The sequence below is a fragment of the Lates calcarifer genome, linkage group LG12 (genome assembly GCF_001640805.2).
Source record: "Lates calcarifer isolate ASB-BC8 linkage group LG12, TLL_Latcal_v3, whole genome shotgun sequence".
Lineage (NCBI taxonomy): Eukaryota > Metazoa > Chordata > Actinopteri > Centropomidae > Lates > Lates calcarifer.
Window position 1 is genome coordinate 9205270 of NC_066844.1, and position 27910 is coordinate 9233179.

General features: G+C 39.5%; 2 protein-coding genes across 3 annotated transcripts; one reads left to right on the top strand and one right to left on the bottom strand.

The window, feature by feature from the left end:
* The first annotated feature begins 14 nt into the window (after positions 1–14).
* ldlrad2 (low density lipoprotein receptor class A domain containing 2) lies at positions 15–15605 on the top strand. 2 transcript variants are annotated; one of them, XM_051074257.1, is made up of 6 exons: positions 15–2023; positions 3287–3388; positions 6194–6679; positions 7170–7319; positions 7475–7615; positions 9271–15605. In XM_051074257.1, the coding sequence occupies exons 2-6, from the start codon at positions 3295–3297 to the stop codon at positions 9573–9575; spliced, it is 1176 nt and encodes a 391-aa protein (XP_050930214.1). In that variant the 5' UTR covers positions 15–2023; positions 3287–3294; the 3' UTR covers positions 9576–15605. The 2 variants fall into 2 exon arrangements, with proteins under 2 accessions (XP_050930214.1, XP_018517279.1); XM_018661763.2 differs by lacking the exon at positions 15–2023 and having other exon boundaries at positions 3092–3388; positions 7478–7615.
* Positions 15144–16984, bottom strand: LOC108873532 (G0/G1 switch protein 2). Its single transcript, XM_018661764.2, has 2 exons — positions 16864–16984; positions 15144–16472 (listed from the first exon to the last, which is right to left on the bottom strand). The coding sequence occupies exon 2, from the start codon at positions 16413–16415 to the stop codon at positions 16038–16040; it is 378 nt and encodes a 125-aa protein (XP_018517280.1). The 5' UTR covers positions 16416–16472; positions 16864–16984; the 3' UTR covers positions 15144–16037.
* Between the last annotated feature and the right edge of the window lie 10926 nt (positions 16985–27910).

Below are 27910 nucleotides of genomic sequence, written 5' to 3' on the forward strand. Positions count from 1 at the left end.
TCACTCACAGGCCAAATAGTCACTATTTCAAGCTCAGCAGTTTGTCATGATCCTCTCTGGTTGGAAAACTGTGGTGTTATAGGATCTTGGGCTAAACCTGTACATCACTACAGCAAGCTGAGACATTAAACCACCAGAGGTCAGAAAAGACAGAATTTTCAGGGGGTGTTACAGCCTTTACTTTAAGTCGTAAGAGCTGCTGTGTATAGAGAAACATTTCTGGCTGTCAACTCATAGTGGTGGTATCAAAAAGGCATTGTAGTTGACAGCAATGTATCTTGCTACCGTCTTAACTGGGATTGTATTTTTTTGTGTTTGTTTTTTGCCAAAAGAAAAAAGATTATGCCAGCAGACTAAATTTGAAAGTTGCTAGAATAACATAGCTGTAAATAATTCTGCATGCACCAGCTTTAAATCTGAGTGAGGATTTTGCGGTAGGTAAAAATCAAAATCTCAAGCACCAATGTAAGACACCTACAAGCTTACATGACTAAGTGTTACGCTTCCATTTTCTGATCCCTTCCTTCAAATGTTCCAGAAATCCTCCCCTTTACCTGAAACACAATCAGTTGTTGTTTAATATACAAAAGCCCCCATACACTAAGTAATGTGTGGAACTACAAGTGTACAAAGTGATAGATAACAGCAGAGTATTTTGACACTAAAAGACAGTTGCACTTTTCAGCCACAAGAGGGGAATAGATTCAAACAAAGCTTGGTTTTGTACAGAGATGTGGACAGAAAACATTTTGGAGCGGTGCACAGTATCACAGCACAAACACAGGTTCATACACCACCTGTATATAGTGGACAGAATTTTACTGCATCAAATGAAGCCAAAGCGATCACTACATACCATTAGTGGTAAATGAGAATATATGCAATTTAAAGGATATCTTTGGGATTTTGGAACATGGGCCTTATTTTCCCATGTTTTGGGGAGTAAATGTTGACAGAGATGGTTTCTGTCTATATGTGTAATATTTGGAATCAGTGCAGTATTGATCAAGAATAGTCAAGTCACAACATGTGAACAGCTGCTGCTATGTAATCCAATGGACAATTGTTCATGTCAGTGTACAGTATATCCACTAAAGTGCTTGTTCTTGTCACTGACAGGTTCTGACAACATAAAGAGTAACCATAAACATCAGTGTATATCACTACCAGACTCCACTGACAAAAACAGGAATTTTACCAAGCAGAACACAGGAGCTTCTGGGATACTACTGTTAGTTTGTTTGTGTTACTATGTGACTTTCAGTGGTAGAAGAAGTATTCAGATCCTTTACATACATAAAAGTACCACACAATAACTCCATTATCCCATGTTCATTATGTCTTCAGATGTTTAGATACATGGTTGATAGCTGTCTAATGAAACTGTGTATCTCCAAGTGCTAACAGTATTAATCTTTTCAGATAAACTGAAGGGTTACATGCTCCTCTGTGAATTCTCCAATTAAACCCACTGTTTCTGGAAAGAACATATTCTTATCGAGCTTCACACCAGCTACTTAAACATGCACACATCATGTTTATGCTGTAAGTTCACACATAAGTCTCTGCATAAGTTATAATTATTTAGTTCTCACAATTAAGATTCAAGGCAGTTTGTTTTTGTTTTGTTTTGTTTTTTTCCTTAGTGGCATCAAGGTCCACTGAATAATTAACCTAAAGAAAAGCTCTTCATTTAATAGATTCAACTTTTCAAGTTTAGGGAGCACATTTAAAGGTTTTCAGCCTGACTGCACAATTTATTCTATTATTCTATTACTGCAATTCTCCTATTACTATCCCTGACCTTTCTGAAGCTCACCATTGTGTATTCTCTCCAGGACTCCGCTAGTTGAATATGTTAATAAGAATGACTCACTAACTCCTGTGTTGGAGGGTATCTTTGTGTGGGGAGCAACACAGAAGAAGACAGATGGTGAGACGTGATCTACTGGTCAGCAGCAGTCCCTTTCAGAATTCCATGTGTATCATCAGTGTGAAGTCTCCAAATGAAACTACATTTCATGTAAGTGCTGTTGCTTCCTGTCTTTACACCCACTCTGTTATATGCTTGCAATGCATCATGAAGACTTTTTTTATGCCCATTTCCTTCACAATTCTCTCTCTCTCTCTCTCTCTCTCTCTCTCTCTCTATCTATCTATCTATCTATATATCTCTCTCTCTCTCACACACACACTCTCTCTCTCTCTCTCTCTCACACACACACACACACACACACACACACACACTTTCTCTCTCCCTCTCCCTGCTTCTTCTTAGTAATTTTGCTTCTTCTGCAGTAATTTTTTTTCACTACATTCTTATTCAACCAGTCATATCATTGCTGCCGGGGGGAATTGCCATGACTCTCCTCCAGACCATTCACCTCCAGTCCTCATATCCAGTCCCCAGGTTGAACTCATTGAGAGTCTGCTCCTCCTCCTATCCAGATCTTCAGAATTCTCTTCATCCCACCACTACCAGTGTCTAGACCCCTGGTTTCCAATACTATGTGCAGCCTCACCCCCTTCAAATATGACATCACTATGGGGTCTAATCACCTCTCTCATATCTCTCATATTTCTCCTCGTTTGTCAAGGTCCAGGTCGTCCAGGTTCAACAGTCTGTTGGTGTTTGAAATCTGCTTCACAAGTGTTTAAAAGGAAAAAAGTACCACATATAATGACACTTTAAAATAAATGTTTATGGGAAGAGCTCAATTCAAATTCATGGTCACCCTATGGGTCATCCTTCCATCCAAATTCAAGGATTCTGAATGTGAACCTTCTATACTCCCAGAGTGATTGACAGGTCTGAATTAGCGAGTAAGCATTTGTTTAGACCTATCACATATGTTTTCAGCTGAGGAATAAATAAGGCCTTAAGTTATATGACACTGACAAGCACGCAAATCAGCTGACTCAACATTAAAATAAGTGGCAAAGTTGTGGGAGTTTGGGTAACATTGGGTAACTTGTTCCAAACACGAGCTTCTTCTCGCGGGCTTGACGGCAGCTTGGATGGATGTTGTCATGGCGATGACAGGACACGTGAACGGGGTGGGGGGCTGAGGGGAGGTTCAAGTGGAATAAAAGGCAGAGAGTATTTATGATGGAGAGCACTGCGGCTGGTCTCAACGTAATGTCTGGATAGATTCTTCCTATCTCCTCATACATTGCGGCCACGGCTTCCTTCTTTCCTGACGACATATGCCAAGTTCATGTGAGGTTAGAATGACTGCGATATCCCGCCTGTGAGCTGATTGTAGGACTTTCTCCTTGTCTCTAGGCTGGGTGATGGAGTTGGAGATGGAGAGCTGCTGGCAGCGTGTGTTCAAGCTGCTTCTCCTGCTCTGCCTCATGACTCTCCACAGCTCGGCCATCGAGACCGGTAAGACTCTTATCGACTTTTGCGCGCTTCATTTTCTGAGTGAGGTGGAACTTTTTAAAATATAGTAGTAGTAGCTGTGCAGTAATGGTTACACGACTGCAGGAATTGTATGTAAAATGTGCTGCAATCTCTTTATCTGGACTAAGAGTTTAATGGTGTGTGTGAAAGAATTTGTTCTTAAACACGATTTTATTGTTGTAAATAAATAAATGATACAGTGGAATGATTTGAAGTAGAATATTTTGCCATTTGATTAATGTAGTGGATATTGAAACATGACTCAGGATATTGAGATGATGCTGTGAAAATGACTAATATGACTAATGAAATATCAGCTAGACCTTGTAAGTACAGTAAGGGAAAGAGCAACAAAAAATAATAGCAGTTGTGAATGAAGTGCTGTTCATATGATGCAGTAGGCTTCCTTACAACACATGCTTTCCACATGGTTTATTCTGTAATTGTACACTACTCTTGAAATGATGGTCTGGTTTAAGATTAAAGAACCAGACTATAGTGTGTTAACTACCACTTGTGTATACGTTTTTGCCAGCCATTTTGAATGCAGGCCTTTGCTTCTGTAGATTTTTTTTTTTTACACTCATTGGTTACCATTCTATTTCCAGTCAACTGACTCAAACTTGTTTGAGTTGTGTAATTAAATACCTCAAATATTTAAGGAGACTTAAGCAGCTTTAATTATTTAAGTCTGCATAAACCAACCAAACAATAAGCAAAATATGACTGAATTTGTAAAATACAATAATGTGGCTTACATAATGTGAGGCTGGCTGCCTTTTTTCACACAATACTGCCTCAGAGATATTTCTCACTACAGTGTGTCCCTCAGGCCCACGACCCTAACTTGACCTCTGAATTTGCCCTCTGAAATGGACTCCGCAATTATAGTGTTTTTTTAAAAGTTGAATTTTCAGCCTGTAAAAATGTTTACTGGGTACTTGCCGTCCTCTGGTCATCCATGTTTTGAACAGTGTCCCATGAGGCTTTGTATTTACTTGTGCGGTGAGGAGGGGATGAGCTGCTTCCCACCAACAGGGGCTCCCAGGCTTTGGGACATTCCAGGAGGTCAGTGCAAGAGGATCTAGTTGTCGCCCAGGGAGACGGAGCTAATAAACTCCAGGGGTGGTCGTAAATTTTCTCATTATTTGGCCTGCGGCCCAGAGGCAGGGGGTGGTGGGTGGCAGGGTGTGGGCTGCTGGAGCCAGATCTGCCCACCCATCTGTCCTGGTCCTGCCTTTGGATTAACAGTGAGCTGCTTCTCAAACTATCACCACACTGATGGCATGGGTGATTTTGGTGTGCTGATGACAAACTCTTTTTCCCAAAATAATTCTCAGCTTCTTCTCTAACTTCACCATTATTCATCCATGGATCTGTTAAGATTCTCAGTCAGCAATTCATAGTATATTTGGAAGTCGAGATCTCCTGGCTTTCGATTCCTGATTCTTGCCTCTCATCTCATTTTATCCTTGACTTAGCATTGCTAGATTTAGAGGTAATACTGACATTATCAATCCATCTATTGATGATTTATGAAATATGAAACAGATAAAAGTGTTAACTCTTCACATCAGTTATTCTCCCTTAAACAAGATTTGTTTACATTTTTTAAATGCTAAATTAAAATTTGTTTGCATAATTTGTTCATGTCAACTACAACGCCATGTCTCATTTTGATGCTCTGACCCACAAGTACTAAGAAGTCATTCACATGACTACAGGGTACGCATGAGTTGGACAACACCCATCTTCAGACTCTGCTTTCATTTTGATCTCAACTACACACCTGTAAACTAACTATAACTATGTTTTTATGTACAGCTCAATAATCGCACAGGTTCAGAGGCTGAGTGGTTTAAATTTGAAGGCATCTCAAAAATAGCATATATTTAATTTTCTGTCATTTGACTAATGAGCTATTCATCGTGGTGATATTCATTCAGCTGATATTCATTGAACAGGTTTAAAGTCAAACAGACCTAGTGCAGATCAGTGTTTTCATAGCGACCAGAAAACCAGAAACCAGAAAAAGCATTATGAGCAGAAAAAGATCACTTAACCAACATGACCACTGTACACACATATGTACAAACTGTATCATCCCATTCACATTCTACACTGTTTTAACTCCTAGTGCCATAGTTACATGACTTTTAAATTTCTGTTTTAGTGCTCTTGAGCAAGACAACAAACCAAAGATTTAGAAGAAGAAGTATTAGGACAGAGGAAGAGTATGAACTACACTCACAGAGCAACTTATTAGTAACGCCAGTAAACCTACTAACCCATGCAATTCTCCAATCGGCCCATCATGTGGCAGAAGTCCAGTGCATAAAATCATGCAAATAAGAGTCAAGAGTTTCAGCTAATTTTCACATCAAACATCAGATGGTGAAAAAATGCAATCTCAGTCACTTTGACTGTGACATGATCTGGTGTTGTTGGCGCCACGAGTTTACTCAGAATGGAGCCAAAAACAAAAGACATCCAGTGAACGGCATTTCTGCAGATGGAAATGCCTTGTTGATGAGAGAGGTTAGAGGAGAATCTCAGATAACCACTCTAACTGTGGTGAGCAGAAAAACATCTCAGAATGCACAGACATCTTTATCCCATCCCCTCCCTACAGGAGTACCCCAACAATCAATACCATAGCCCCTTCACTTTGCAATATACACCACATCCTTGGGTCCAATTATCGCAATTCCAATTGCGTGGCTTCACATATCACCATGTATCAGTTTGTCCCTGAGGATTCTGTCTCTGTTGTCTTTTCCTTCTCAGTGAATGTGGTAGACTTCTGTGGCCAGATGATCCGGGGAGATGGCATGATTGTCAACTCGCACCAGGAATCCAAGAAGTACTACTTTGTGACCATGGGGACCGATTGCCACCTCACCATGCAGGCCAACTCTCCTAAAGACAAAGTCCAGTTCCACTTCCGCTTCTTCCTGGTCTACAGTTTGCTGCGAGTGGCCCCTCTGAGCCCAGCCCCTCTCTTCCCCGAGTCCCCTCGTGACCCAGCTCCCCTCAACCCAAGACTGGAGCCCACCTCTGGTGAAAGCCCGGGGGACCCATGTCATGCTGGCTCATACGTTCAGTTCTATGATGGACGGGACAGGAGCTCACCACCTCTCGGGCCTCCTCTTTGCGGGAAGAGCCCACCCCGACCAGTGCTGTCCACAGGAAACTACCTCACCCTGAGGCTGGTGACCCGGGGGACTCAGCCCAGAGTTGACTTTGTGGGGGACTTCACTTCCTTTAGACTGGGTAAGAAAGACATAGACTTGATTAAGGTTAGGAGAGGATATTGGTCATTGTTGAGAGAAACCATCACTGACTCCTGGTAGGAAACAAGAAATCAACAGTAGTCTCTTGTAAAGACATCTACTTGGTTGCCCACCTTGCAGTCTCATGTTAGAGCTGAATTATTAGGTGACATTAGATAAGCTTAAAAATGGTACAAAATGACACAAAATGCAATGCAAGTTATTTCAGACAGCTCAACTCAAGTCTTGCTGCTACACTCACGTACTCACATACTCATGTCCCACACATCCTTTTAACCGTGGCAGTGTATTTAAGCCGTCAGTGCTCATTCTTTTGATGCATGCCTGCTTCCACACCGCTCACCCGAAAGCTATGCCGCTGTTTGTTGCCACCGCTTCTATCTACATTTCAACAGCACCACCTTCACCCCAGGTGAACTTAGATCCTTCTTCTTTTGCGCTGATTCCTAGATTGTCATCTTCCTCCCCAGGTTTCAACCAATCAGAGTGCAACAGTGAGCCCTACTTCACCTGCAGAAATGGGAAGTGTATCCCTCTCAGTCTGGTGTGTGATGATAAAGGCATTGACAACTGTGGGGATGGAAGTGACCTAGAGGAAAACCTGACCACCGGCTGCAAAGGTCAGTTAGGTGATGATGTGGCACTTGTGATGCTGATATTTGAAGATGTGTGTTGGGAGGTAATTACAGAATTTTGGAGTGCCACAACAAATTAAAGGGTGTGCCAGTGACATTTCCTACCATTTAATAGTTGACCCAAATCTGTCCTTCATCAGCAGGTCAGCTTTTACATCCTGAACCCCCACCACCAATGGCAACCCCACCCCCACCTTTTGTGAATCCACCCACAGTGCCACTTGCCACACATATGAATTGTGGCATGCCAGGCAGTGCTCCCAGTCATGAGTCAGTAACAGGTGAGTGACTGTATAATAATAAATCCATTTATTCAGCAGGAAAACTTCCCACTCTAGATAGGAATAACTCACTGTGTGATGCACTATGCTCATGTCCTGCAGTCAGTTGGTTGGTCCACGAATTAACTAAGTGCCTATTTGGATGCAAAGTGCCCTGATGACAGGGCATAAAGCTAATGGAGGTGACCATTGAGTTGTTAATTTCAGTTAAAGACTCGTAAACCAATAGATGGTGATGGATTCTCACAACAAGGAGCAGCCTTTTGAGTGTCTCTATGCCAGCGTCAGAGGTGCAAACAGAGACTGTCTGGGCAAGCCTGTCAGCTTCTGATTGCTTTTAAGACTGGCCTAAGAAAACAGCTATTCTTCTGTTCTGACTTCAACTGAGAGTGAGAGAAGGGGATTCACATTTGCCTGCTGCGCAATTTGGCAGCTGTTTATTAGCTGAGATCCATTTCAATACACCCTGGTTTGCCCATAGTAAAGGACCACAGCTTGGGTGAACTGACAGACTGAGTCAGTAGCAACTTGTTGGCTATGGTTGAATTCATTTTATCTTCTAAGAGGGTAAATACTGGGAATCTAACAGTTAGTGGACCGCATATCAATATGTAAGGTTAATTTATTCCATAGTAAGTAGTTTTAAAGACTTTTACAGAAACATATACTCAGTAACTGTGTAACTATGTAGACATCTCCTTTGATTGGTGGTGGTGACCATCAGTGTCAATACTAAGGATTAGGTCATATAAGCGTTTGTGAGTGCTCATTCACAAATGCATCAATTTCAGTTAAACTGCCACAGTCATTGGATTTCCTTGCAGAGGCAAAGAAATTTTCAGTGCTGCTGTTGCATTGTGGGCAAATTTAGTAAACTTTGATATGCTAATTCTCCATGGTCAATTACAAACCATCTTGTACGAACTTTTGTGGGAACAGAGAGAACCAGTGAGTTCAAAGTGGAGGATGCTATCATTTTAGCTGTGTTGCTTGACCTGTAAGTGGTCACTACATCACCAATCATCCAGCACCATTTATTTCACACACACATAAATATCAACTGATGATGTAATCTATAGTTCATTTTAGCAGTGAGCACTGTACTTCACAGGAGTAAGTAGTTTGTAGCATTGTTTGGAACCATTTTCAGCACAGTATTGACAGTTCCACAGTTGATGGCTATTCCATTTGTTAGAAGGTGGTCACCACCACTTCTGAGGCTAGTACCACTGTGGCTGTGAATGATTTTGTAAAATATGAGAGTGGACTGAGCACTTTCCCATGGACTTCTCCTACTTATACAGTGGGAAGGCAGAGAGCGTGTCAGAGTGGGACAAACACAGAGAAGAGGAGGTCCTGGCATGATTTGATCCCTGGCAGATACCTTCAGTTCATGATTTTTTGGATACAATCGTTATAACGCTCTGATCACTGATGAGGTCTACAATATACCATACTATATTTTTGGGAATTCTCCTTTTTGCAGGTTGTGGTGGTAGTGTACAGTCTGAACTGTCCAAACCCTGAAAATGACAAATGTTTAGTGAATCCCATTCCATGTAGGAATAAAATGTGTGCCGTTCTTTAAACAGTAAATCTAAAAAACTGCTGTATCTGAATAGAAGAGAAATGTATTTTGTATTTCTTATCTCCAGACTCTCCTGCCTCCCTGTCCCTGTTGGTTCTCTATATCATCCTGGCTGTGGTGGCGGGTGGCATGGTGTTGTGTTGGTGCTGCTGGTCACCTGGCTGGTTCCTGTGGCGTGTCAGCATCTGTCGCTTCTTACCCTGCTGCAACGTGGCCTGTGCCTCCTGCCAGCTTTGCACCCAAAGCTGCATCCATAGGAAGGAGCACCGACTGGCAAAAGTCACACCACACACACCTGTCAACGGGACCCCGACCGACACAGCAGCCACCACCAACAACGCTGACGAAAATGTTACCACAGCAGCAGTTTAGAGCTGACTTGTCGAATCTGTCGGAACTGTTTTGGTTGATCAGTTTTGGCATACAAAGACATGGATATGCTAATGCTGAGCTGTGATCAGTGGTGAACATGAACAGTTGCTGCATTAGTCAGTGTAATATGACCAAAAATCTTTTTAGTACAGGTTGGACTGATGTAGTCCAGTATGCCAAACTGGAATGCGCTAAAGGGAATTGGTTGAGCTGTGGTTTGTGTGCTTTAAATGCGATGATGCAGGTGACGAGACTGCCGTGTTTGTGTTGTTGTAAGAAGGTAAAGCAGGGTACAGTATGACTATGGATTGTATGAATGTATGAATGTATCTGAAAGGACAGGATTAAGGGTTCCCAGAATCACTTGAGAAACATTTTCATTCACAGTTTGCTTTACCTGTTGAAGTTGTCTTGTATATATTATGGTGGAAGCACATTCTGTTTAAGAGACTACTTTTTAAGTTTGCAGCCTATAACCCTTGGCCAGAACAGACAATGAAGAGTGTTGTTTGTCAGATGTTTTTAGTCATACATTTCTTTGTTTCTTATAAATATGTTTGGGGTTTTTTGCCTCATTTTTGAAGTAACAATTTAGTCACTTGGTGAAACTGCACTTCCAGTCCACAGCTTTGACTAAAAGTCTACCATGGACACATGTTAAGGAAACAGGCCCAGAACAATGTCAGCCACCTGTGACAACAGCTGCTCTCCCCTGGAGAAATTCCTTCAAACTTTCAACTCTCCCCCCAGCAGTCCACTGTTGTTCCACATACTGCATAAGCCAATGTTAAGTTTGGACAATAGAGAACAAAGTCACTCAGTATCTAGCGGTCGACATCCTGTAGGGATACATTTTGTGGTAAATAAGTAAACTTATAACATGCTATTTTGTGCACAAAATAAACCTACATGCAAAATGAACCAACTTAATTCAGTAAATTAATGTCAGGTGAAATAGATTAAAATGGAGAAAGAGAGAATTGCATGGTTGCAGCATTTTTTAGGAGTGAAACTGAAAAATGAATAAAATAGAAGCTGGTAAAGATAATATGCAGTTTAAAGGGTGGTGAAGAAAGTGAAGTAATTTTAAGTAGAGATGATAAAGATTTAATTAAAAAAATACAAAAAACAGTCATTCAAATATGACTATTTAGTCAGTGTTTGCAGTGATTGGATTATTTGATATTTATAGCCTTTAATGTGCACTGGCCAATGTGTCAATCATTGACAATTGGTCTACCATGTCTTGAAGTATTCAAGCCCAGCATATAGTTGCTGTCTCATGAACAATCCTGACTGTATTTCAGTGTGTTTGTTTCCCACCAGTGTGTAAAGTTTGTGTGATAGACAAGCTCATCAGGGCTTTATACAAGTGCTCATTCGCTTTGAGAATATTACACTCGCACAAGTGACTGCTGAGCATGTCATTCTAAAACCACCGGCATGGATCGGCTGCTACAACAGCCTCTGCTCTTCTTTGAAGGCTGTCTGAAAGATTTGTGATCCTGGCTGCAGGGATCTGCTCCCACTCACCCACAAGAGCATTAGTGAGGTCCAACACCAATGTCGTGTGACAAAGACTGGCTCACAGCTACCATTCCAGCTCATCCCAAAGATGTTAGATGTAGTTGAGGTCAGGGCTCTGTGCAGGCTAGTCAAGTTCTTCCATGCCAAACTGGGAGAACTATTATGGAGCTGCCTTTGTGCACAGTGGGCATTGCCAGTATTGAGGCAGAAACATACAACATACACAAACTGTTTCTAACAAGTAACGCTGCTAAAATATCATTGTAAATTGTAGTGTTAAGATTTATTTAACTTAATTGCAACCAAGGGGCCTGACCAAAACTAGGAAAAACATCCCCAGACACATAAGTACACATAAGTAGATCTATGGAGAGAGGGGTATCTACATTTACACTTGTAGTGCAATAACCTGTTTGCATGAATCATAAAACTGCACACAGAAAGAAATGGAAACTAAGAGATGATGTATATCTCTTGAGATGATGTCAATCAAACTCAAAATAAGTGGTTGATGTCTTTCTTGTAGAGTCTTCTGTTCTCCTCTGTGCCTCATATACAGTAAAGTATAGTACAGTAGTAGATTCAGTGCCCTTGTCTTTCTTTACCCAGATTGATGCCCCATGTGAGGGGCAACCTGTGTTCATGTGTCCACCAGACAAACTTTCTTTGTGGCATCCTCTAGATGGAGTAGCTCCATAACCTTTCCTCACTCTGCCACAATGTGTGTTGTGTAACCACATTTCAAAGAGCCCCCTGCACTGTCTTTTTAGGTATTTTGACTTGTGTCCATGGTAAGACATAAGGCCATATGCTTAAACAAACACTGCATTTCTGACCTCCAGGTTGCCAAGCTGCAACACATTTAAGCATGCAGACTTCTTTATCTATCTCTCTTTCTCCTGAGACTGTACAGAAATGCACGTGCATCCTTTCACCCATCAGACAACACACACACGCACCAAGTACAGTACAGATCCACTCAACTCACGCACACACACACACACACACACACACACACACTCAGATATCCATGTGCGTCACACTGGAGAAGGTCAGCGCTCCAGCTGGATGTTCAAACCAACAAGAGTTGTCTCACATTTGACTTTTAGCTTACATTTTCTGAACATGTAATTTCATTTCCACAATCTGTGGAAGTCAAACATGATTTTAAGTTAAGGTCGTCAAAGAAATGTTATCCAGGCCTTAAACCTGCATTAATTAGGATTTTTTATATTAACTATGGATCATCTGAGTGAAATGAAACACTTCACTTGTAATGATAAATCCACAGAATTATCAACCAACATTGCAGTTCCCTCTGTGTGTGTGTGTGTGTGTGTGTGTGTGTGTGTGTGTGTGTGTGTGTGTGTGTGTGTGTGTGTGTGTGTGTGTGTGTGTCTGTGTTTCTGGCTCTCATGAACTATATTTTATAATATATCTGCTGGACAAACAGGGAACCGCTGTGTTTCTATCTTGGCAAAAGTACATTATTATTAATAATAATGCAGCTTTAAAGCAGGTTCATTTTATTTTCAAGTGAATGTAAATTTAAGATTTTGAGTAATTTGATTTGTACATCTGAAATTCATGAAACTCTACAAGCAGAACAGAGATGTTGGTTTTCACTTAATTGTAGCATAATGTATATAATGAAGAACTGCATGAAGTATTGTTGAGATAATGTTTTCTTTCCTTAAAAGTTATAGGCTACTCTGTTTGTTTTGGACTAGTCAGTGCTTACAGATTGATTAACAGTGCTCTTGTCTCAGTGTTAGTCTTATGTACATACTGTAAAGTTTTAATAAATGCTGCAAAATGGTAATATTGTGTACAGCTATATCTGAATTCCTAGATTTTACCCATTCATTTCCTGTAGCTGGTTATGATTTAAGAAATAAAATTAACTTTTCAGACTGTATGACAGTGTTAAACACTGTATATTTTTGCATTAGCTTGGTCCATCACTTAATTTATACTATACAGTGCTTGGATTGAGTGATTTATTCAAACTTGCAGTTTAAGCAGGAAACATTCTCCACAAGACAAATTAAAACAAACCTTGTCCACAGATTACTTTATAGTGTTTGTTTCCCATTTGCAGATCAGTTAAACTGTGTATGTTTTCAACCAGCTGAAAAGAAGCGAAAATGGTTCCTCTTGCCACACATGGTGGTTTTAAAGCCAAGCTCACAATGCAAACCAGGATGCAATCATGTCCTGGTCTGTAGCACTGTGCAGTCTCTGGTGCTCTTTATCTGACTCTGAGGCTGCTTGGTTGACACTGGAGGGGGGGGTTGGCAAAGAGTCAGCAGCTTCACACTGTGTGTGTTGCCTCTGGTATCCACTGGCAACCTTTCAAGTCAAATCCCTGCTTCTATGAAAGACAGAGAAAAAAAATCTTTCCCAACTCTTTTGTCTCTTTGATTTGACTCTCTGTAACTGACCTGCCGACCCCTAGTTAAATTGGTGTGTTGTGCTGCCAGGGGGTTCATAATTTTGACAAACGTATTCACACAAGGTAACCTTTTCTGTTGGGGCATTAACAAAAAAAATATTCGTTATCTTTTTAAGCAGAGGTAAAGTCTCATTTTTATGTCATACACTTAAACAGCTAAAATTGATCCGCTACAGACCACAAGTGCTGCCTGTGCTACCAAATCCACCTTTGTCTTATTGTTTAAGGAATAATCCACTTAAAGTGTAATTTCGGCAATCCCAAAAGCTTTTAGAGTAAGGGAAAACATGTAGCCTAGTTAGGTGATCCATGTATCTGTGGAGGAATACAAGTCTGGAAATGTTTCTTCTTTGCTCATTTTATTTTGATAAGCTGAAGATCATAGTTTATTTACATTACCATTTACATTATTTTGCATTAATGCTTTAAAGGAAGCACTGATTCACATACAGTAAGACAACTGTGCAAGGTTATCAATTTCAGCCTTCACATTGGCCATCCTCAAACTATTCTTAGACCAAAAAGTGCTGTGTTGACCCAGGGTTATATTGGCCTCCCACCCATGTGTATTCACGTGTCAGGCAACATTGTCTGGTTGTCACATTGTGCTATCTGAGTGGGCCATGCTGCTGGTTAGTGACTCAGCTGAAGTGTCTGGGTGATCCTATAAACCCTGCAGTCAGCCGTCAAAACACAGGAGCTCACTGATAATGGATGTGCATTTAGAGAGCATGCTGCATTTAATGCTCATTCTGTTAAAAAATCAGGTCATGGTTTTGATGTAGGTGACTGACTGTGAGGAGGGTTGAAAACAGGGAAGATACAACATTTTTCTCAGGATGTACATACAGGGCAGATGGAACTTTAGCAGCAATTAAAGTCCTGAGTCAGTGTAGATAGGTCTCTATCAGCTTCACACAGCTTGACTTGTGTTTCTGAGGACAGCCTGCACTTGGTAGATTTACGGATGTGTCCGACACTCTCCTTTTCTAATGACTGATTTAATTTGTAAGGGATGTTCAGTGACCTGGAAATGTACTTACATACATCCTCTAATTTATTCTTTTCAATCAGCTTTTTTGCAGAGTGGTTGGGAGTGCTCCTTTGTCATCATGGTCTAGGTTTTGCCACACTGACTCACCAAAAGTTGAACTTTTGACATCCAGATGTAAATCAGCTGAAACCCTTTTAATTTAATTAATTATGCTACTTATGAAACCATTCTCCTGCAAGAATTATGCAGCTATTTTTTTAGTCTGTTTTCATTTTGATCTGATGTCACATTAAATCTATTTTTGTTCAGTGTTGTAAAACAATAAACATGAAACTTCTATCAGTTGTGAGTATTCTAAAGGCCCTGTAACAGGTGGGTGTCTAGTTTAGAATAAGGTATGCTGTTTTACGTCTATTAAAATACAGAGAAAATGGAGTCCATTTAACAGTATAGACCTGTAATAATAATAATAAAATAATAATAATAATAATAATAAATGAGTTAAATATTGAAAATGTTTTAAAAACCTCTATACACATCTAGAAAGTTGAAGTTATTATGTAAAGTTAACGAATGAAACTATAAGTCTAGATGATACATAATACTGATATTTATTGAACATGTACAGCAAACATTTAAAGGAGTCAGAAGGAGAGTGACAGAGGGAGACCAGACCAAATAAATAAAAAGAATTTCACCAGTAGGAAAATAGACAAAGAAAATAAAAAGACATATATGAATATTTACAGTATTTGCACATAGCATAATATTTACAACAAGTGTTCCTCTGTGAAAATAGTACGTGGGTGGAGTGGCAGTTCAGACCCATCCACTAGCCAACAGGCGGTGGTGCTACACAGCAGCTAATTCAGCCAGGCAGACCCAGCACCGTGCTACCTTCAGGTACTTCTCATAAATCTCTAACTTCAAGCTCTTAAATCGATAGCCTTAAATCATAAAAAAAAAAAAAAAATCCACACTGTAAGAAGTGGTTCAGTGTGTCTGCTGAAGCCACTGTTTATTTCTTGTAACTTTGAATTTTCTGTTTTACTTTTTAATGTAGTTTCCAACCGAACACAACTGTCTATAACTTGCATTTTTCTGTTTTCTGGTAGAACTATTTTTAAAGTAAACCTCAGTATTGTGACATTCAACAGTTCCTGCCATTTCCTGGAACCACAAAACCATTAGTCTAACCAAGTCAAAGTACACTTCACATATACCATGTACTGCATTACTGCTGACATGATTTCTCTCTCATGATAGTAAGTGATCCTGTCAGAAGGTTTCAGCTCTTCCAGGCTGCTATGTGTCTTTCACGTGTGCCCACTGCACATGGGCATTTAAACAAACATTTCCAACAGCACCTGAAAGCATCATCAATAAGCAGCACAGAATGGCAGGCAGCTCAGATGCTTCTCACTCAGCTGTCTATAAAGTCTCAAACTGTGTGCGTGTTGCACAAGTCTTAAGTCACTCTTTGACTTTAGGAAGCATGCAGCCGGTTGGCCATGCTTCGTTGGCTGGGTGTAAGGGTTTTGGAGAGGGTGTTGCTCTGGGCTGTGACCCCATTTTCATGAGCCAGCTCCTTTTCCTCTTCTTCTTCTTCCTCCTCCTCCTGCCCCCCCACATTGTGCTGTGTCTCAGCCTCAACAGTTCTCTGCTCCCGGGCCAGCATAAGGACCATCTCTGCGTCCAGTGGCTCACCAGAAGAGAAGGGGTGACACACGGTTTCAGCCAACCCAATGACTGTCCCCAGGACAGCAAGTATAGAGCCCACCAGGTAGACCTTCAGTAGACCCCGTCTTGGTTTCTGACTCAGCATCTCTTTGGCAAAGGGGATGAACTCCTGAATGTTTTCCATTTCCACTGGCTGTGCTTCAGCTCAGACACAAGGTTGGGTCAGAAGTTATATGTAGACCTATTAAAAAGTTACAAAACAAAATGTCAAAATGCATTTATCACATAAAACTACCAAAGATTATGTCGTTCCAGCTTGTCAGATGTTTAGATATGTTAAAGTAAATGCAAGGCCTTTAGCAATTTAAAAGCACAGTTCAAAATTCAAAAATCCACTTTAATGGATTTATATTTGACCCTAAACACATTTAACATGCAATATATTAACATTTATTTCAACACAAGAAAATTTAACATCATAAATGTGTTGTAGGCTATATGCAACTACTGCCTATTAGAAAATATCTGAATACACTGAAATAACAACAATATAAAAACCCTTTACTATGCTTATCATAGAGCATATACACTTTTTACTACTTATGTTTCAAAAGAAAAATAGAAGAACTTACTGTGATGTAGTTTGCTCTAATCATACATATACACTCTTCTGCAGTTTCCAGTTTGCAACAAGAACACACCTTCACTGCACTACTACTTACTGTGTCATTTATAGCCCCACTCTCTCCACCCTCACTGTGACAGCTGCTGAATATTCATTAAGCACAGACCCTGGCCACTGGAAACCAGTGGAGGCCAAAAAACTTTCACCCAGTTGTGTGTAGGCTTAGCGCACAATGACTCACTAATGTTCTTAGTAATATTCCATCAGGATGTCTACAGTATGCAAAAGTTAGTTTATAGTTACCAATGAATTACAGTTATTGTGCTACTATTGTACTGAAGTTAAAGTTAATTGTTACTGGGATAATGCTATAAGGTGTGTTATCAATCTCCAATAATATTAGAATCATGTACTAATCAGGATATTGAAAATAAAATAAATATGAGTCATGGTAACATTGTTGATACTGATCAATAACTCTCCATAGTGTTATAGCCATAATATCAACAGTTCCTCACCCACTTGGTGTAGAATGTTTTTGTCTTGATGAAGTGCTCAGAGATCACAGTGTGTTCGTATTTTTATTTACTGAAGTGAATGATGGTATGGGAAGGAAAAACACATTAGAATAACTGCCAATTTATTGAGTCAAAGGTCCAAGATATATTGTTATTATTATATATTTATTTCCCTTTATTATTATATATTTGTTTGTTGTTGTTTTGGTGCAGTCTGGGAGTCAGCAGGCTAAAAGCCATACAGGTGACCAGGGGTTTTCCCATCAGCTGATGGAGTCCATGTGAATCTTCCACATCAACAGTCACAGAATCAGGGGAAAGGTTGTGTAAATCCTGTTACCCTCCAGTACATCTGCTGCTGCAACACCGACAATGCTGTTGTGAACTATGGTCAGAGTATACAATGCAGCACACACAGCTGACTACACGTAGTCATGATGGTGACAAGCATGGAGCAGTGCAGGAAGTGACGTTTGTCCTGAATCCCAGCATCTGCTGTCTCTAGAGTAACACTATCCCCTAACTCTCTCTGTGTGCCTGTGCTGGCACGTAGAGGAGCAGACAGCATGTGATTACATCAACTGAACTAAAAAACTGAAGATCAATTCAGATTTTTAAAAAAAAAAACTATCAAGAAGATGTTATTAGATTGTTATTAAAACAATTAAAATATAAGACAAACCTGTATTATCCAGTATAAAGTTGTGTTTAAAAAGGCTCTTTTAAATACAACTATATTTGATTAAACCCAAGTCTTGTCTCAACCTAGCCTTCTATTTTAATGGGACTGTCTAATTACTTTTGTCCATAATGCTGTTAGGATCCATAATTGACCTTTTTCATTGACAATACCAATAAATGTCCTCTGGATATTTCAGATTTCTGGTTCTGTGCATGCCAGTTGGCACACCTAAATGAAATGGAACAGTCATTCCAACTTCAATAATAATCATACCTGTGTGTTTTTTGCTGTGATAAGTCATGTATTATAGAATGATATATCCTTGTCAGATTATTTTTTTCTGACAATAGATCATGGAGGAGTTTTTATGCGCTGTTTCATCTGTAATCCTAATGCTGGTTCATTTATCACTGTGTCTGTGTCATTTCCTGTATTACCCACCTGAATCAGTCACATCAATAAGGCAGTGCAACTAGATGAGTGCAACTTGTGTGTCTTCTATTATTTAATTTATTGTTTTTACAAAGTGGTATTCCACTGATTATTAGTTTGTCTTTTTCAGGGTTTTCAGAAAGTTTTATATCACACCGGCAGAAAAGTCACATACACTTTTAGCTCATTATCTCAAATGCAAATCTTCTCTTGCTCGCACACACATACTGTATAGACATATCAAAGAAATTGATAAGGTAAGCCATACAGTGGTCCTACAGTCATCTTAAGTTCATGGCAAAAAACATAAAGATAAGAACAACTCTTGCTTAATCACCCCCAGCTCATACACACACACACACACACACACACACACACACACACACTGGGCTGACTTTGTCCTGTGGAGCCATTTGTTGGAAAAAAGTATAAACTCATTATTATCAAACTCGCCATAAACATACAAAGACTCCCAGGCTGTCAGGGTTATCAGATGGTCTTCTCAGTTCAGGCCGCATGAATCAGCTGATGGGTTGTCATGAGGCTGACATATGGGAGCCAGCAGGTGTGGGTTGGATTATGAGACGTCTATTGTCAGAAATGTGCGTCACTAAAAAATATTAATAATTTATATCAAATATAATTTGAATTTAATTATATTTGAGTTTGAAATGTTCAACTCAACTGAATTAATTAGTTTGGAACTAAATTCCAATTAACTGAATGTAACATCATGAAACTGCCTTAATTTAACCTGAAACTGTATTTGATCCTCAATGAAAATTCAAACCTTGATTTACCTCCAAAATGTAGTTTTCAGATTTAAAATTCACTTCTTGTGACTCAATTTCAGTTTACTGAGGCGCACATCTGGTCATTGAGGAAGGTTGCAGATTCACAGACCCCCTTTTCATGTTTTCATGAAATTTCAAAAGAATTCCCTTCTGCTGCTCTGTAGTTCAGCTGTGCACAGTATGGATATCCTCCTATCTCTGCTTCTTTTTACAGGAGCCCTACCTTCTCTGTCATCCTGTTGCACTGTAGGAATAGAGGATCTGTCAGCATTATGTCTTGACTCCACAGTTAGTCCCTCTTTAAAATGGTTGTACAGTTTGGCTGACCTCTGCTCACCTGGCAGGTGTATCTTTGCTATCTACCACTTGCAGTTTGCTGTAGTTAGCAGTTGCCTTGACAGAGGCCATTTCTCTATGGAGACAGATAGGTGTCTCTTAATGCCATTTAGATGCATTTGTATATCCACTTCAGGGCTGCTGAAACACGTGTGCTATAAAAATGCTCAACTATGAGTGTTAGCCAGGACCTAATGTTTGCCTGGTAAGAACTCAAACATCAGGTTGCACTTCTGAAGGCACAGAAGCAGATGTTGAATCCCAATAGTCTGTTCTCTTCATTGCTTTCATCATACCTTTCCTCTTGGTTGCGCTGCTTCCAATACAGTCTTTTTTAATGTTAGAGCTTTTATCCAATCAGATTTCAGCCCTGTGTTGCCAAATTATAGGAAATCTGCCTTAAAGGCCTTCAGAATCAACAGTGCAGCTCCATCTTGCTGGCCTACGATATTTCCATGGCATTTGATTGGATGCTCAGAGAGCATACTGGTCAGAGCTAGAGCACTGTTTCTATAGCTTGTTTAAGTTTTAATTTGCTTTAGGGTTGAGAATGGCCGCTCAACAGAAGCGGTTTTTTGATTATTTGTCTGCAAATAATCAGCAGTTTTGGTGAGGAAAATGCATTTTACCAATAATTTATTGTTTACGTTGTCATTTTATTAGTTAATATTGATGCTTCTGCTGGAGATGTGTGTGGCGCAGCTGTGGCTACAGTATTTGGAGAGCTATTGAATTGTGTTAATTGTGTTTTTATAGCATCGATTTAGCAATGGCATTTATTCTGGCTACATGACATGCCTGTCTGTGATACAAAGTTCTGTTATACTGAGTTTCTGTATATTTTTGATGGTTTCTATAGCCATGACATCATAATGATGGTATTAAGAGGTGGGTTAATTCAGGTAGGACACCAGTGAAGGCCTGGGTGTGAAATGTAAATATATGTACAGTATATTTATATATAGCTATTATACATATATAGTTCTTTCCCACATTATTACTGTGAAATTGACACTGTTACACATGTGTGACCAATGTTTAGTTATTTCTTTAACATGTAATTGCTGTCAGTATGCATACAGAAATGACTGATCTCATGCTAAAACCCATGTGCTCTACTGTTTCAACATGCTAACATAAATTAGCCACAGAGGCTAAGGTCACGTAATGTAATAAATGGAGGTACAGTGAGCCACTGTGCTCTTGAGAACACTCAAAGGTCTAGGAACGGTGCACTGATCTATGCCTCACCACAATTCAATAAAGAGATCATTGGATTTCATGACTTGGATTTTGACCTCCAGTGTGAATTGTGGGATATCATATACACAGGTGTGTGCCTCAGCGATCACAGCTGTGTTTAAACGAGCTTTTTCCCCTCAGTTTTCAGTGTTTCTTGCTTCTGCAGTGGTGTTTACCGGCTTATGATACCAGTAGCTCCAATAAAGCAGTCTTGGCTCCATGTTACCATAACAAAAGGCCAGTGTTGAAAGACAGGAGACACCAGGCTGTTTCCAAGAAATAACTCACAACTACAGTACCATCCAGAGGAATTGAAGGCATGATAGTACTTGTCTGTATGTGCGCAGCGGCCTATGTGCGCATTAGTTGAGTCAGAGGACACACCCTGGACTTATTCAGTGTGTCGGCACAGAATGGAGAAAACATAACATTCGCGTTCAGATGGCCCTCAGGCTGCAGTTTCCTGCAGTTACACACAGGTGATCATCGGCAGGACTCAACAGAGTTACCACACAGCCTGCCTACAGGGCATGTATTGTGTCTGGGGAGGGATTTTGGAGAGTGAGTTTAAATATTTCCTGTCATGACTGTGTTCTTTTTGAGATGGAAAAGACCCGAAATTGTTATGTAATACATTTTATGATAAATAAATATAATTGCAAAATCATTTGCAATCACTGCAGATCAATACTTTTGATTGTAGTTTTCACAGTTTTGTCAGTGGTGAGACTTTCATACAGAAGCCCTGTGGAAATGTTTTATAGGCTGATGTGGTGCTAATATATGTAAATGCAACATAATAAGTCATATACTGGCCAAATTATTTTTACACCACTTTCTATTGATTCTGTACTTATTAAAGTTATTAAAAAAAAGTCTGATTTGTATTATTTATACCCAAAATGTTTTGTGTTACAGACACAATCACAAATTAAAGCCATGCTAACTGCTCAGTGAGTCTATACTTAAGCACAGCAGTGCTTTGAGTTCCATGCTAACATCGTACTAAAATGCTTACAATGACAACGCCAAGATGCTGATGTTTAGCAGGTATAATATTTACCATGTTGAACCATCTAGTGTTAGCATTTACAAATTAGCACTAAACTCCAAGTACAGCTGCTGATGGGACTATCATTATTATTCCTTTTTACAAACCAACATATTACACATTTTAGTTAGTTCTACAATGAGATCATTTGAGCTCAGTTTTAGTTTATTTGAGGTCACAATAATGTTTTATTGCATCTAATTTAGTCTTTGTTTTAGTTTGTTTGCTGCTCCTTGGTGTGTCTGTGTTGACTATGTGTCTACATCTGCCTGCATGTCTGTATGTGTGTGTGTTGATTCATAAAGTCAAGGGTGTGGCGGTGAAAGGGTGTGACTCTGACACACACTGTATCATATCGTCTAGGTGAGCCTGTGTTTATAAAGCAGCAGACAGGCAGCAACACACACTTAAATATATCAGATAACAGAGCTGATACAATATCGACTGCCAGGTGAGTCCCACATTCAGGAATACAATAAGCTGGCTTTGGTTATGCTTCTGATTTCCTGACTTTTTTGTTTTCTCATCTCCAGACTTTTTCATAGGAGGAACACAACATGAGAATACTTTTTACTTCTAGCTGGTAAGATATCCCCTCTTTTTTCACTCTAATATTTCAATAGTAGACAGAGCGCAGGTTTTTCATCCAGTGAAACACTGCGGCAGCTTGTCTCAGAGTGATCAGTGTAATCAGCTGCTGATTGGTTGGAATGAGAACGCTTTGGTCATGATGGCACATGTTTTGAAGATATAACTCTGAAAGGATTTCTGTAGTGTGTGTCTGCCTCAGAGGCTCTTCCACCCTGACAAGCACATTACTTTAGGGAAAGTATCTAAAATATAGTTTTTCTCGAATACAAAGTATTGAAATTTTTAAAAAAGATAAATGTTTGTTAGCAGCATGTTTAATTGACACTACCAAATCAATAAAATTTTGACAAAGCTTCTGTAAAAATACATGATGATAAAAATAGCTTGGTAGTATCAAATCACATATCATCTACAGAAATGTACAATTCTAGATATTATGACTTTTTTTAAACCACAGTAAAGTATCCTATTTGAGTACTGCAGGAACATCCCATGCTTCCTTTTTAGGCATTTTCTTTTGTCCTCTTTTGCAGCCAGAATAAATAGTCTTTAGGAAGGAAATACCGCATCATTTAATCAATAAGAAATGAGCAAAACCTCTTTAACGTGGGCTAAACGAGTACCTGAAGTTCATTTTCAGGTTAAATTTGATATTGGTTTGTTAAAGGTTTCACACTATTTAAGTGAGCATTATAATCTGGGGATGACTGTTTCTGTCTGTGATTGCTCAGCGTAAGGGTTAACTGGCTGTACAGTGTCTGCTACAACAGTAGAATGACCAAGTTTTTATCAAGTAGACAAATTGAGAGATTTGTGTAAGAGAGACAGATTTTTGTATGTATATGCATTTATTCTACAACCAACAAGTGAAGTAGGACAAAAGTAACCAAACCATTGGCATACATTGTATCATAACGCTGTATTCACATTATTAGAGTTCAACTGCAGTGGTGAAAAATGACTAGCGATGAATGAGGCAGTGGCAGAGATCTACATTCTTCTTCCTGAACTTTATGCCATACACTGTAATTCAAGTGCAAGTGAAAATTTTGAGTTAAACTTTGGATCGGTCCTGCCTTCCTTATGTTTTGGGTTCTGCCCATATGTCATGATAAATGTCAGTATTGATTGTGAACTGAGATTCTGATGTTATTGATAACTGATATTGGTCATATAGTTACAGCACATTGTAATGTTGCATTTCTTGTTGCACTGCCTTCCTCTTTACAGCCATAGCTGCAGTGTCAGAGGCCCAGACTGACTGCTCTCGGGGGGCTTGTTACCCACCCAGCAATGACCTGCTCCTGGGCAGGGCTCACCAACTCCAGGCCTCTTCCACATGTGGCCTCACTGGCTCCGAGGTCTATTGCACCCCATATCAACAGGTAAGAACACAATCCTGTGTTTAACACTTTAATCAAATCTTAGTTAATTATCTTGATCAAGGGAGATTTCTCTGTAGATTAAGGCCGGTTGGAAGAGTTCAGTTAAGATAAAGAAAATGTTCCTAAATTCAAGGTACAGTTTGTGAGACAGAGAAAGAGACAAAGTAAACATGAGATAACAGCTATTAAATATCAGCCTCAATTCTAAAATATTGATTTTGACCTCATAAAAACTCTTATCAGTCACCACCTCAGATAGCTGTGTTCAGCCAGGCCTCGCATGGTTCTCCACGAGGGGGTTTGCATAGCCAAGAGGCGAACACTGCAGAGGTCAGGGTGAGTAGACAGACGTGCGGGACAGAGGCTAGTTGGACTGCCTGCTGTCCATTTGTGAAACAGTCTGATTTCAGTGCCAGAGCATCATGTTGCAACTGTACTCTTTGACCAACGTCTGAAAAACCACTCACCAGCCTACGTGCCAGCTCAGCACAAACTTCCCAGATTTTAATGCTGTTTTTGAAATAAGACTTTAACTGTCCAGAACAGAGGACATCCAGCGGGAGTCAGGCCTAGGATGTTGCAATTTTTATTTTCGCTCAGAGAGGGAGAAAAGTGCCTCTAATTCTTGCAATGCAGATCAATTTTCATCTTTCATCACATATAATACTAAAGCTTGTTTTTCTGAAATTCAGTGACAACAAGTGAAACTGTGGCTGAACTAGTTTGGGAGTACCTAATGTACCTAATTGTGTTGTGTATCAAAATTCCCCTAGACAGAGATGTTCCTAAATATATTCATTATATTCAATGTTAGTTTTGAAACTAATTTAAAGATGGTGCAACACAGAGTTAGGGCAGCAAAGGTCAGAAAGTGGAGTGTAGCACAGCAGTTCTTATTACAGTACCTCAAGTAGTATTTGATGTACTTCAATTGATGGTGAATGTAAAATATTCCCAGGCTGGTTATAAGTAACTAAGTCAACAAAGTAAAGTGAATGATAATAAATGTCCAGAACCTCAAAATAATTACCAAGTATAGTACTTCAGGAAAAATGACAACATACAAGTTTGTAAATTTTATTCTCTAAAAAAAGTTGTATTGCAGCAGATAAATCAGTGATTTTCATTATAAATCCTGAACAGGCTCACTTACATGCAAACCTACAAAAACTAAATTAACCTAAAAGACAGAACAGCTTCATACAGTGTGTGTGTGTGTGTGTGTGTGTGTGTGTGTGTGTGTGTGTGTGTGTGTGTGTGTGTGCGCGCACACAATGTTGACATCTGCCTCAGGGAATGGATAGTTGTGTTAGGTGTGGTATTAGATCTCCTCTTCTTTTTTTTTTTCCTTTCTCTTTTTCCTTTTTTTTTTTTTTTACCTGAGCCGCACCTTGTCCAGACAGGGAGCGGCAGGAACACTCAGCTGTATCTCAGAGCTGACACATAATGATAAACACACACATATGCATGACGACCAAAAACCAAATCTTGTTAGGTATGCCTCATCACATTGTTGCAAGATTTTGTAACACTCAAATGATTTAATTATATTTGAAGCTTCTCAAGCAGAAATATTGTAATATCTGGGTGCTAACTAGCCAACTTTAATTAAGAAAAAAACAGCTGCCCATTGTCGTATTTGTTGATTGGACTAGTGACTTATCATGTTCCTGGATATTTTTAAAGTAATAATGTGGCAGTAAAGGTGTGAAAGAGCCAACAGCTTTTCCACATATCTTGGAAAACATCAGATTTTGTGGGCAGATTTCTGTTGATGTGGGAATAATATTCTTTGGTAAATTTTAGAATTTTGGATGTTGATATCTTAGCCTTACTACCTAACCCTGCTGGAGTATACTTGAACATTTCAACAGAGGACCAAATCATTTTAGTGCAGTGCTGCGTAGCCAGCATTAGAATTAACAACATAATGTACCCAGGCAAAGCTTTCTCATCAATTATAATAGATTAATATAATAGATTTTAGTTGCTCTATGTATACTGTAAACTATGATAGTGGCTGGATGAAATGAATTGATAAAGATGGACCTATCTGTGCAAGCCCCATTTCAGCTGCATTACCTGTATATATGGTAGTTATGTTTCTGATGACCATGCATCCGTAACAGACATCTATGATTTCAATCGTGGTGTCTTTTTGCATACATGGTCATATGAAGTAGTGTAGTTAACATTAGTTAAAATGATAACCTGAGCCTCCTTGGTGCCAACGCAGATACAGATATAGTTTAGCTAAATACTTTTATCATAATGTCTGCTGTGGACTTTACACCCTGACTGAGGATCAAAAGTTTGTACAGACTGCTGGCAATGAATGCATTTCAAACAGTGGTGTATTTGAGGTGAGGCTACACTGCCAAAAGTCGCAAACCTTGAGGAAAGGGTCTCTGCACTGAATCACTTTTAACCTACATATACAAAGTGAGGAAAAACCTCCCCATCATGCTTTACTGAGATTAGATGTCTTTTGAAATTAGAAAAAAATGCTGTTGTATCCCGTCAAGCACGCATCCAAATGTGCATCGGTTGGCACAGCCCAGTTCAGCGCAAAGACCTAAAGCAGGGGAAAACTGCTAACTTAATTTTGAAAAAACAAACAAAATACACGTAAAAAATATTTTATAGTGGTTTACTGAGACATAAGGAGACATTGAGAGCTGCAGCATAGAATCTTCCAACCACAAGCATAACATTGACCACAGGTTTCATACTCTGTTTTCAAAATAGAAATTAACACCTTTGCAATTTCATGTTAGATTATTTCTTGTGTGTGCAGCAAAAAATGAAATTGGACAGTTACGTTCATTAAATAAGTAAAGGTAATTATTCAGGCTCAGTCAGGCAAAAAGACCTATTCTTATCAGTGTTTTTGAATATGGAAATAAAAAAAATTAGTAGAGATCACAAATCTATAGCACAAAGCCTATATTACAAACTGGGGGCCTGGAGTTTGAGGGGGTTTAATGAATGGACCATGGACTTGAATAATGGAAACTTGTAGGACCCAACACTTATGGAGCTTGGCCAATATAAGAATTGTCTCTGTGGAGTCCCCCAATTTTTTAGATGCAGCACATACCACATACCAAGTTGTTAGGAATAAGGTAACATACATAGTACGATTCAACAAATGTTTGAAAGGTAGCTGGAAAACAATTTCATAAAGATGAGCTTCATGTTTATTTGTAACAGGACAGCTGTGTAAGAAAGCCTTCAGCCTGAGTGAGTTGAGGCACGTAGCTGAGAGAAATATTGTAGAGGCTATTATTTTGTAACAATCAGCAAGCCTGAGGGAACTTTACTCTACAGGGAACGTGGCCATGTTTTGTGTGCCAGAGTGGCAGCCATATCCAGAGTGCACAGCATAGAACGGGACCTACTAAATGTTGACTTAGCTGGTGGAAGCAGTGGCCCAGCTGTCAGTCGTGAGCATTTGTGTGGGGGATAGTCCACGTAAATAGATTCACAAACATACTGGATGTCTTCATGCACAGCACGTAGCTCATCAGCTGAGATTTAAAAAAAAAAAAAAAAACAGCCCCAGCACTGCAAACAAATGTTAAAGGAATATTTCTCTCTAAAATGGAAATTTGGGAATTATTATTTCCATTTAAGTCTAAAGTTTAATCACGTTTGGGTGTTTGTTTGCACATGTGCATGCACACATCACAGGTGCTTTGACTGATTTAGGGGTCAGTAGACAATAACCTAAAATGTAACAAACATTTTAGATTTCTACAATTGTTGACTGAACTTGAGTTGATGAAAACACTTCCAAGTTCTGTCAGATGGAAAAATGATGTTCCACTGGTGCCACAGAATATTATTGATGCAAAACATGGTCAGATTTAAACAACACATGTTCCTTCCACATCTGTTACTGGGGCAAAGTTTGCACCACGTTAATGACCAACTCAATGAAAACACTGTTTACCACAATATAAAGCCAAAACTGTAAGTCATCAGACCATCTGAGGTATATTGATTTTCTGTGTGACCTTC

What these genes read in the sequence shown, in the direction of transcription:
- ldlrad2 (XM_051074257.1), top strand. Translation starts at nt 3,295, where the DNA reads ATGGAGTTGGAGATGGAGAGCTGCTGGCAGCGTGTGTTCAAGCTGCTT. An exon ending in CTTCACTTCCTTTAGACTGG is followed by an intron (nt 6,680 to 7,169) that starts GTAAGAAAGACA and finishes CTTCCTCCCCAG; the next exon opens with GTTTCAACCAATCAGAGTGC. An exon ending in CCTGACCACCGGCTGCAAAG is followed by an intron (nt 7,320 to 7,474) that starts GTCAGTTAGGTG and finishes GTCCTTCATCAG; the next exon opens with CAGGTCAGCTTTTACATCCT.
- LOC108873532 (XM_018661764.2), bottom strand. Translation starts at nt 16,415, where the DNA reads ATGGAAAACATTCAGGAGTTCATCCCCTTTGCCAAAGAGATGCTGAGT.